General features: G+C 42.8%; 1 protein-coding gene across 5 annotated transcripts in view; it reads left to right on the top strand.

The window, feature by feature from the left end:
- Positions 1 to 12,204, top strand: part of tiam2a (TIAM Rac1 associated GEF 2a) — a 109,144-nt gene that overhangs the window by 60,381 nt on the left and 36,559 nt on the right. For all 5 annotated transcript variants that reach the window (XM_055006153.1, XM_023271908.3, XM_035948882.2 and 2 more), the window contains 5 exons: positions 492 to 664; positions 1,638 to 1,862; positions 5,784 to 5,969; positions 6,271 to 6,414; positions 10,961 to 11,017. In XM_055006153.1, the coding sequence (XP_054862128.1) occupies positions 492 to 664; positions 1,638 to 1,862; positions 5,784 to 5,969; positions 6,271 to 6,414; positions 10,961 to 11,017 (785 nt within the window). The remainder of the gene's footprint in view (positions 1 to 491; positions 665 to 1,637; positions 1,863 to 5,783; positions 5,970 to 6,270; positions 6,415 to 10,960; positions 11,018 to 12,204) is intronic.

Here is a 12,204-nt window from a genome sequence, read left to right as displayed (position 1 = left end):
CGTTTTTTTTTAGGGCCAATACTGATATTTGGAATCAATGTACATTTGTCGTAAAATTGAAAATCTTGCTGTCAAAATTTAGAAAAACACAAACTCCAATACCAAACTTTTTGAGGTTCCCTTGTTTGTTCAGGTTTTACCGATAAAAGAACTTTTCAGCATTTATACTTCATTGTTACTAGGCTATTATGGGTGGCGTGTATCCAATCAAACTGTGCTGTTGGCGACACATTGGTCAAAATTTCAGCGGAATTTTTAAATAAATTTATCTTTGGAAATCTGTTGTTTAAAAAAAAAAAAAAAAAAAACAGAAAACAATACCGCTAATTTTTAACATGCTGATTGCTGAATTAAAATATCAGGCAAGCCAGTAATTGTTCGACCCCTGATTTTTACATAGGCTTTATGTCTGCAAATAATTGTTTTCTGTATCTGTCACTGGTATGCATTCGTGTTCACATCTCATTCCTTTCTTGTTCCTCCTTTTGCAGGATGTACTTTGCTCTTCTATGAAACTTACGGTAAAGGCTCACCGGAGCAGGAACTGTCACCTCGCTACGCTCTTCTGGCGGAGGACAGCATCGTCCAGGCTGTTCCTGAACACCCAAAGAAGGAGAACGTGTTCTGCCTCAGCAACTCGTATGGAGACGTCTACCTCTTCCAGGTGAAGCGCATCAGCTGAGACGCTGCTCCTGACTGAACTTTTCTCTGGAATTCTTTGCTTGTTAGTAAAGTGAAGCCATCAGTGATAAATCTCCTGAACATTGTCACTCAGATAGTTTCATTTATTGTTGAATATGTTACCTTTGGTGAGGAGGCAGCTGAGCTGTGTACTATTGCAGTGAACACGCTGTCAGGAAACACAGAAATATGCAAAATGTTCCCACAGTGCACACTTGGAGAACATGGTTGAATTATATCAGACACACATTTTTTGACTTCCCTTCCCTCGAGTGTAACGTATGAAAATCCAGCCTGTGAGAAACTTGCGGGCAAAGTGGCCAAACTTTCCAACTAAGGGGTCTGAGAGCACATCGAATTTGCCCGTTGTGCTTGCTGACCTACATATCCCTACCAAATTCATACCCAGCCTTTCCCTGTTACCTCCTCCACTCATGATCACAAGCTCACAGGCTGCACTAGGTCGCGGTGTCCAGACCTACATCTAATAAAAAAGCTCTGTGAGGAGCTGACATGGTCCCAGAGGCAAGCAATGAGAAAATCAAGTCTGTGACATGAAGACAGCCTTGGTTTCATCCCTTTGTTTCCACTCACATGGTCTGTTGAGCATAAGTTATTTTCATTCAAAAGAGGGTTCGAGTGACTTCTCAACCAATATGTTGCCTAAGTGATAAAAGTATAATATCCATGAAACGGCTTTTTAACAGGGAGAATATAGGTTTGATTTAAACAACAGTTTATAACCAGCTCTCTCTCATAGAGGCACGGTTAATCAAGCTTTCTTTTATTGATCCCGCAAAGCCAAGCTCACCACCCAATCATCTTTTTGTGATATATTATGTGCAGCAATCCTAGGAGATTTATCAGGCTTCGGATCTCTGAATCCAGCTTGTAACGGGGATATTGGCTTCGCTGCTTCATCAAATTCAACTCCACGTCCCTCTTTGCCCTTCCAGGCCAGCAACCAGACTGACCTGGAGAACTGGGTGACAGCCATCCACTCTGCTAGTGCCTCGCTGCTGGCCAAGCGCCAGGGGAAGGAGGATACGGTGCGTCTGCTGCGGACTCAGGTCCGTGGCCTGCTGCAGAAGATCGACATGGACGGGAAGATGAAGAAGATGGCCGAGCTACAGCTGACGGTAGTCGGCGATCCCAAGAACCGCAAGGCCATTGAGAACCAGGTGAGCATGTGATGGTGAAACATTAGTTAAACTGAAATAATACCAGCATCACTGAGAGTACTGGAGGTCTTGTACACTTCATGCCCTTGGGACAAATCTCACACAGCATCTGTAGAATTACTTTACAGCATAGATCAGGTGGTGTAACGTATGCTCTTAGTTTTACTTTTAAAACTCCTCTGTGTGCTTTTACTCCACATTATATGTGTAATAACCACATGATGTGCCCTACTTAATTTCCCTGATTGTGTGACTGTGGTGGCAAGGCTGTGCTTTATTTTTGTCTGTGGGTGGGTGAAGTGGCCTAAATGCATCATTCCCCAAACGTATCGTGAGGGGCCCAGGGGAGCAGCTCGCTCCCTGAGCATCAGATTGGGATTCCAGATGTTTCCTGGTAATGGGCTCTCAATGTGCATTATCCTCTTCCTCCTCCTCACAGCCTGGGGGAGAATCCAAAGCACCCAGCGCTGCGCTGTAGCCTACATACAGCAGATTACAGTATGAAAAGCCTCTAACCTATAGCTTAGCAGGAGCACAAATACTTTTAGAAGAAATTAGTATTTGTAGTGAAATGTGGGTACCACTGACTGCTTTTTTTTTTGATACCTGCAACTCAGGTGGTCAGTGACTTAAAGAGCCAGTTACAGAAAATTTAGACTTTTTACGTCTCTGTAGCTACAAGGGACCACAAAGTTTCATCAGCTGCACACTGACTGTTAATGTGCTGGTGTAGCTGTCAGTTATGGGGAATTTCAGGCTCGTTTTTGGCCTTTAGTTAGGGCGCCCTAAGTGAAAATATACCTATGTTATTATGAAGAACAAGAAAGATGGAAGCGGAGATGTCACTGCTTGGCTCCTATACTGGCCGCATGCTTGTGATGCTTGTGTCTGTTTCCAATTAACCGGTGTGCCACCTCAGAGAAGACAAAGAGACAGGCAGGGTTGGAGTCAATGATAGGGTCAGAGGGGTATGGGACAGGACTCTGATACAGGCGCCTTGAGGCTGATGATAGATTTAAGGTTTCGGTGGGGCTGTCTAGCACCAACGGGGCACCACTTTGATGTCCCCTCCTACCCCCACCCATGTGGACTGAAATCAGTGCCAGCAAACCCTGTTTGAAGTCTGCCTTTGCCCCCTTTCACTCACACATGCTCACACATGCTCACACACACACACACACACACACACACACACACACACACACACACACACACACACACACACAATGCGATCAAGTTGCATTGAAAGACTTATTATGCATTAGGGCTTTTACAGCGAGCAGGGGGCAGATGTTAAAGAGGGAAATAAAAGATGAGACTCTGTTAAAAGAAAGCTCTGAAATGGATGTCAATAAGTTGTGCATGCAGGCCAGATGGGCCCGAACATGTCGTGCTTTTCACTGACACTGGTCGATTGTTTCGCTGCACTGATTCCAGCCAGCTTGACGCACGAAGCAATAGACCCTAATCAAAAAATTCTCTTCATCAGTGATGCACCGTAGCGTGAATCATCAAATCGAATTTTATGCACAGGACTATTTTAAGACATCCTCGAATGAAGACACAGATATGTGAGTGTTGACAAACAGATCCAGATGGCGTTTAAATCAGAAGCATGCCAGGATCTTGTGTGATAGTTATACTTAGACATTAATTTTTTCCAAAGTGGCAACTCTCCTAAAATTGTCTTTGCTTTTGAGGAAGGAGCTTATCTGATTCAGTCAGTAATACCTCCTTCCCCATGTAAAGTCATCTTCAAACTGCTCAGTGGAATTAAATCACAGTTCCTCTTGAACACTGTATTTTTATATAATGACCCAAGAATAGCAGGATAAAAAAACTTTGCTTTGCCTTCTTACATCAGAGGATTTATGAACAAGGTCCTTAAGTTCATGTAACACCAAGAGTTAGACCAGACATAGCAGCCGTGTGGCTTTGTCAGCTTCCCTAACATGCAATGAAAACATGCTGAAATCATCCACGTCTCTGCGGTAAATTATGCGAATGTTATATGTGACCGCTGTGTCCACCTCTTGGTTGAAAAAATTGTTTTGTCATGTTTAATGTCACTTTTAGAGAGTATAGCCGCATATAATCCCTCTTTAGTACATGCTGCTAATTAGTGTACAGTAAAGTAAGTGAAACTGTGTAATTTCTGTTGACTGGTGGTCATAGGTGACAATTACAGGATGAAGCTAAAGGCTACAACACAGAGGAGCAGTGACACAAGTGGTGAAGAGTCATGTAGTTAGCAAAGTGACTCAGTGATGACTGTTATACAGCTTTATCTCTAAAATTTGCTTCTAGACTAAGTAAGGTTGAAGCAGTGAAATCTCTGAGTGAATAGAAGTGACATGAAATTGAAGTTTCCATTTGTGTGAAGGAAAATTTGTCATTGATTCTATCAAAAAGTTTCATAGTTTGTTTTTTAATGCAAGTTCATGCATTTTGTATCTCTGTATCCACAAGGGTTCCTTCTGCATGTTCACCCATAATTTGTGACTGTACGGACTGTCCATACTCCGAGTACACCAATTGGATGTATGCCTGGAAAAGAAATGGAGCTCAGAACAAATACTTGCTATGACAAGAAGCCATGGAAAGAGATTTCTGTCATCCACACCTTTAAAAATGATCAGTAGAAGCGATGTAATTGAAGCAGTCGTTGCTAGACTTTGGAGGTTGTTTGATTTGTTGGTACCTGCAACAAAAGTATCCAAACACAGTGTAAAGTTCTAAATTCTCCAGAAATCTTGTGCTATGTCTACCCACTGTTCAATATGAGGGGCATTGCAACCGTCTACGTATCTAATGTCTACTGTCAAAGTCCATATAAGTAAGTGTACAGGAGTTTAAAAAAATATAAACTGGTGGTAACATAGAGCTCATGAATAAATATTGTACAAAGGGAAAAACTGGCAAAAGCATTTATGCTTTGCAGGCATCAATGTTTTTCCAAAGTAACCGTATCCAACAAAATATCAGCTATTTAATTCGTCACTCCGCTGATTGCGTTTCGCTTTTTACAGGAGCACAGATAAGTGGCTTCCCAAATGCAAGGTCATTTTTAACCAAAGTCTGTGAATTCCTTGCTGATGTCCCAATGATCTAAATCTAGAAAAAGAATGTCTGAATGTCATTGACTCAAGGCTTGTTAACTGAGGCCACCTGCACAATTACATCCATAGTTTTATCTCTGAGCAGAGTTCTGGTCCCGTAATAGTCTCTGTGCAAGTTCTTTGTTTAAGATGTTTGAAAAGTCAGGTTCATAAAACCAAACCCTGCGGCTCTTTCTCAGTTTGTTCCTAATCTGAAAGAATGCCGTCAATGTGAGTGGGAGCTAATGGGACAACACCATAGGGTGTGTTATTGTAAATGAACTCACAGCACAGACGAGACCTATTAAAGCCAGTTGTTATGGAGGGCTGTTTAACTGAGTGTTCTCATTAAACCCAGTCTCCAGCCAACAAAATAAGCACTTTCTTATAGCTTACATAGTGCAAACAGGGATAGGGGGAAGGCAACTGTAAACTCTGTGAATGTGTGTGTGTGTGTGTGTGTGTGGAGGTTTAACGGGTGGTTTGTGTAACATCACCAGCCTCTCAAGGCTTGCATAAAAATGGGCATTTAGATTCCCTGCACACACACTCCCCTGTTTGATATGCAGTCATCCCTCACTATCAAACCTCCACCAAAGTTATGTCCTCACCCTCCACCAACATCTGCAAGCAATTTCAGCTTGAAGGAAAGCACTCGACTGACCCTGGATCTCCCTCTTTGATTCTGCCTTCCCACCACCACCCCCTCTCCTAACTCCCTCCATCGTATCCCCCCCAACTCTCCTCGCTCGGTCACCACCCAAAAACCCAATTCACGTTCAGAACCAGGCTGAAAAAGTAATATTATTCCTTTTTCCCTCAGATCCAGCAGTGGGAGCAGAACCTGGAGAGATTCAACATGGATCTCTTCCGGATGCGCTGCTATCTTGCCAGTCTGCAGGGCGGAGAGCTGCCCAACCCAAAGAGCCTTCTAGCTATCGCCAGCCGCCCAACCAAAACCACCCTGGGACGCCTGGGGATTTTCTCAGTCTCCTCCTTCCATGCACTGGTAAGGAAGCCCGGGACGGTCCTTGCAGACAGGCATGAATGACTAATGAGCTGATGCTGAGTAAAGAATCTAACAATCAGCGCTGCATCCTTTTTAGATGCTTGTAGCGACCCTTTTTGTGTGTGACATTTCAGCTTTGATTTCCTTGATGTCTAACAGTAACCTTGAAAACCTTTTAATCATTTGATCCTGCAAACGTTCCCTTTACTGGAGGAAAATGAACCTAATTAAGATGCTTTGATTAGATGGAGTTTTTTGTTCAGTTAAGTGATTGCAGTCCTGATACTGTGTATCTGTTCAGATCTGTTCCAGAGACGAGGCCACGGTCAGGAGGCGGTCGTTGTCGCTGACTTACAGACAGCACAAGAGAGGCCTGTTCTCCTCCCTTAAAGGCCTCGACAACCTCACTAAGAGAGGCCGCGACAAGAGACCCTCTGCATCACAGGTATTACTGAACACACAGAGACAGTCACACAGATCTGAGTATTGGTTATCTTTAAGTAGAACACAATCTGCAGGAATATCAAGTACTGAAAAATCACTAAGCATATATATGAAAAGGAAATTGGACTACATCAAACTAATATGTTATTGGTGTTTCATTTTGCCTTAAAGACCTTCTCTAGTCATGGATTTAACCTCTAAAACCACAACTATGTCTATCAAAGTTACATATACAGAAGATTTATCAATGAAAATAATATAAAAATGGCTTAGATGTAACACACAATTGGATTGAAATTCAGTTTAAAGGTGTATTTTTATATATAACAATAACAGTGAACAATGGGTAATACAATTAGAAATTCACAGTGGTTCTACTGCATGCCATGATTAGGCTATTGCATGGATCTGTGTAGTCCTTGCCTCTTTCTACAGTCACCCAACTTATGTACGGCAGCTCGAGCACACCAGCTCATCTACGGCTCTGCTCAAACACTGTAAAACTGCTATGTGCTAAATAATAGCAAGTTGCAATATTCGAGTAATTCAACTATGCACGTTCAACAAGGAAAATTATTTGAAAGAAAAGTAAAGATACAGAATGTCCTGCTGAGCAAATTCAGAAGTATAAATCTGTTTTTCTGTGCCATTAACAGTGTTTGCTTAACGTATTTTTGCTCATATTTTCAAACATTGTGTTAGAAACGGTCAGTGGAAATGGCCAAATCTGAGAAAACCTCCTGACTAATTTGGACCAAAAAACAAATTTTTAGCGTTTGCTTGTGGTGGTTTTTGACTTTGTCGGAAAAAAGTTAACACGCATAAGAGGTGATGGAAACACCTCTTTTGAAGAAGTTGTGGCGATTATTTAACTCACATGACTGATGTCTGGTTCCTCTTTTTTTGTTGTCTGTGTTTCTCTGGGTGGCATGAAAGAATATTTACAACTTGCTTAAAAGAAACCTATTTCTGAAGACCATTCTCCATTTTTCTCTTGTAGATGGCCGAAGTTTTTGTTCGTTTCTTTTTCCTCTTCAAGGTTTTTAAGCAGATGGCAAATGAATAGTTTTAATTCAGGCTTCTTCTACACCTTGTATTACATCTTTATGTAATATCGCCTATACTGCCAGCTTCTGATAACACTACACTGCCTGGTTTATTTGCTCCAGTTAATGGAAACCAGCCTTAATTTCCATTTTCCATTTCCGACATTTGACAGTTACACAGAAACGGTATACTGCAGCTTCAGTGTGGATATGCTCAGTCATGGTGTTGACTGCTTATTTCATCATAATCTTTCCTCCAACATATGAAAATCACCATGTAATGATATTCACTAGTTCAAAACACCAGAGGGGGTCTTTAGGTAAACTGTACGTTAGATTTGCTTATGTAGGTTCAAGATTACTGCGTTCTGTGTCACTTTATACTTGGATGAAACTGAATTTAGTATGTGACTAGTAGCAAGCCCATGAGCAATCACTTAAATAACTCTGGAATGGTAATAAGATGACAAAGTTCATTATGCAGCCTTTTTGCATAATGAACTTGGTCGGTATCTTTACTTTTCCTGTGTGTGTTTAAAGCCTGACAGCAGCACTTAGGACTTGAAGTGACGCTAAATAATCTTCACTGAATCCAATGAGTAATGAAACCCTTTGGGGGGTCTGGATTAGCAGATCCTTAATGCAGGATCACCCACCTCATGCGTGTGTGTTCGCACACGTCCACGTAGCATGCAGAGTGTTGACATACACTGTACATGCTTGTATGTCAGCACATGTTCTCTCGGGGACGCACTGCTGGAAAACCCGTCCCGATGCGTGCATACTCATTAATGAAACAACCTGAAAACGCGTCGCCTTGTTGCTTACTCGTGTGTGCATTTTTTTTGACATGAAAGAAAACAAGAGGTTTTTACAGACACGCAGCGCCTTGAGCACGTTTTACCCCCAGAGGAGTTTTTATTAATTAAAAGCACATAAGCTCGCATCCCTCCTGCTTTCCTGTAAGTTTGAGTGCAAACCTCCCATCAACATAAACACAGGGGAGCATTCCTCACCCAGGTGTAGAAGCGGGGAAGTAAAAATCCTCTCAGGTTAGTAATTAGACTCATGCAGGCTGGTTATTTATTGATACAGAAATCCACCTCCCTGTACCATGAAGGAGATTACTCAACTCTTTGTGGTCTATTTTAGGAACTGCGACAAGAAACACTCATTTACGCAGCTCTTTTATGGATCTTCTGTTTATTAGCTGAGACTCTATAAAGGGAGAGGAGTAAACCTTCATTTTTCTTTATGCTGTGAAGTCATTATTGTTTCTGAGCTTGCACAGCTAAGCGCTAATCCCTCAGTAGGTGAGACCTGACCGCTTACAAAATGTTCCCTGTCCTGTTTTCGCCTGCTCTTATCGAGCTCATCTATGCCACCACCTGCTCTGTGATGTTTATGTTGGTGCATTTGTACACGTCTGTCAGCGCCCAGGTATGTCCATGTGTTATTATTTTTCTGGGGAACTCCAGCCAGCCAGCCTAATGAGGCCCAGTCACAGTTTCGCAGTGCAGAAGGCCGAGGTGGCGCTGCAACACACACATGAATTATTAAAAGCCATATGTGGTAGATGGCATTCTCCACTCTTTCCTCAGCCCCGCAGACTTCAGCAGATGGTTGGTGTAAAGACGCTAAATATTAAACAGCCTTCCTTTATACTTTTTTTTCTCCCCAGGTTCCTTTTCTATTACAAGCTCCTTTTTTTTTTTAGTGTTTTGTGGTGTTTTTGTCTTTTACGTAGAAGCTAATAAGGAACACTTAATGGCTGGTGAGTGCTTCAAGGGATTTTCAGAATGCTGGGTTTTCCTGGACATCTGCTGTTTGTGTGGTGCTTTTCTTTTTTTCCCTCCAAGATTGAGAGATCATTGGAGTGCTAGTTTCGCTTTTCTGCTATTCTCTGTGGGAAATTCAGCCGTTTAAAATGACATCATCAGCTCCTCGGCCGTTCAATAGAGAATTTCTCTCATGAGACGCTGACGAGAGACACGTCTCGGCTTCAGCAGGATTTGGACAGCGAGGCCGTCTAAGGAGCCAAACTCTCCTTCATTTACTTAAACTGTTGTTACCTTGTCAGGTTGTGACATTGTGCATTCTTTAGGATTTCTTACATTTCCTCCCTTTTGCCCAACTCAAACACACTATCTTTTAAAGTCTTCTTTTCCCCTGCTTGTTTAATCTCTTAAACCTAGCGTTTTATCTTGCACTTCCCCCCAGTTTCTCTTACATTTGTCTTCCAGTTTTTCCCCCTCCAGCCGCTTCCTCTCTCTTTCTCTCAAACCCCCCATTTCTCAGAGCATAAACATCAGAGTGCTACACGGCGGTTCTTCTCCCACAGTTTCCATACTGACTCATCTGTGTTGACTAAGCCTAAATCCCTTTTACCACTGCGACGCTGTACTCCGCAACCTTGCCCCAAAGTCATGCTCCCGCTCCGCACACACCACCTCCTTCCCTCTTGTTTCCTCATCTCTCATCCGTCTTAGCAGAGCTATGTATACAGTAAGGAGCTGGCCGGTAGTCGGCTGTGGGAAGTAGGCCAGAAAGGTCCGAGGATTTGTGGGAGAGTCGGTAAAGCTTTCTAAAATTAGTCTGTTTACGGCCAAGCAGCACTGTTTACAGCCACTTTATAAATGTACTCACGCCGGTGAGGGAGATAGTCTGCTGATCAGAAGTCAGACGAGGTTTTCTTATTACCATAACAGGAGCTTGAAAGTTTTTTTTTCTGATTGTAAAGAAGCTTTCTTGGGATTGTTTTGGAAGATTTTGATCCTTGGAAAAAGCCGTAGCCTCTCTAAGTCACTTCTGATTTTAAACAGTAATGTGCATGCTGTGAGGACGAGCTGCAGAAAATCCAGCATGAGCTCGTATCATTTTATAATACAATGATCTTTGAGTGTGTCAGACACCTTCTGAGAACAAGATGCCACCTTGCATGCCCGTCAGAACATAACCTGATAACCGCAGCCTGTTGGAATGATGGCTGGAGTCACGCTTTGGTATAACTGATAGCTCTGTGTCATCGCTGTAATATAGAGCTGTTGAAATGTGCTGCAGAGTCACCTCCAGCAGAAGGCTCAGCCAGATGCCTCACAATTCCAAGGAACAAGGGAGAAATAGGATGAGGAGGCTAGAATGGAGGAAGAAACGAGCGATTTCAACACTGAGGTTTATGTAGTGAGGGAGTGCTTGTCCCTTTTTCATCTGCTGTCCGACAGTTCCTCTCTTTCATCTCCATCCTACACAGAAACCACACTGTCCACTCACACACACCCACAAAGCATATTTCCACCACTGCACCCTCCAAGGCTGCACACCCCGTTTGGACGCACCATCAAAGCTCTGCACTCGCCACGTGTACTTTTTAATTAACTACAAAACATCACCGCGTGTGTCTAATATTGTGTCGCTGAAGTGGCGAGGCGCTTAGCCGCTTATGAGTCAATCAGCGTGGTGCCCCTCTGTCTGCACTTCTGACTGTCTGTCTCTTGATTTCAGATCTTTGAGAGCGACGCTGGAGGTCAAACGTACGCCCTGCCTCCCAGGAGTACTGAGGTGAGTCAGAGAACTCCGCAACTTTGCCCGTTCCGGCTTGCGGATCTTTGATATATCTCTTAAAAATTCCTCTGCCATCTGTCACAGCCATCCTTGTGGCACCGTTTTTATGTGAACAATTATCGGTTCCAGCGTGAAGTAGCCGTGGCAGAAGCAAGTCCACTGTTGCTTTGACCTCTGCTGCCTTTCATGGCTTTGATAGTGGACTGTGTAAAGATATTTTTACACTTGAGGTGTGTATGTGAGGACATCAGAAAGCGTGTGTGTCTGCCTGAGTGTATTACATGTCCAGGATCAAAGCAGGGATTCCTTTCATGTTGATCTGCAGGTGTCTGCAAGATAAATAGAATGCATAACTAACGGGAGCATTTAACCATGTAGAACCTTGTAAAAACTCGGCGTGAACAGGGGTCCAATTCATGCCATAATTGAGTTAATGCAGGGTGTTGAGTGGTTTCTGTGTATGGAAAAGCATTAAATGATTAGTGAGTGTGAATTCTGGCCGTCTGAACGACCAGACGTTGGAACGGCAGCATCCATCGCTATCCTCAGACTTCTTCACCTTGTGGCTTTTTGATCAGGCTTTTTTATTTCTCACTTTAACATCTGTACAGCAGGAAATTGCTTACAGGTAATTACACTGCAATCCAAAGGGGTATGATTTGAGCTGAAACCCGCTTATTGACAAGAATCAGCTCCTGCTGAGGTGGAAAACGTGTAATCTTTAACTGCTATGATCAATATTTTATATTAATGCTAGTTTAAATGCAGGTTTCCATGTGACAAGGATTGCTTTTAGTGGCAAACCCACCAATCATTGTAATCCCTTTTTGCAGTTCAAGCTCACTCTCCAGCTCTTTGTAGCATCTTTTAGTTTATTGTTTGGTTTTGTAGGCCACAATTTGATCGTGTTGGACCCTCGTTTTTCTCACAGTGTTGGTTTCAGCCAGAGCAGGCAGCTATTTATAGCAGCAAAAAGCTCTTATAAGCCACTGAACACTACCTATCCAGTGCCAGATAACAGACAGGCAAAGTGTAGTGTCTAGCTGGGGAGCATAATGTAGCATTTAGACCATGTAGACCACAGTTGAAAGAACAGTGAATGTGAAGCAGGCAGAAACACAACTGCATATGTAGAGAAGTGTTTGCTAATATTAGAGCAATATTGAATTCATATGGCACTAATA

Source organism: Amphiprion ocellaris, chromosome 20, assembly GCF_022539595.1.
Source record: "Amphiprion ocellaris isolate individual 3 ecotype Okinawa chromosome 20, ASM2253959v1, whole genome shotgun sequence".
NCBI classification, from domain to species: domain Eukaryota; kingdom Metazoa; phylum Chordata; class Actinopteri; family Pomacentridae; genus Amphiprion; species Amphiprion ocellaris.
Note: the sequence above shows the minus strand (reverse complement) of the source record. Positions and strands in the feature narration are given on the sequence as shown.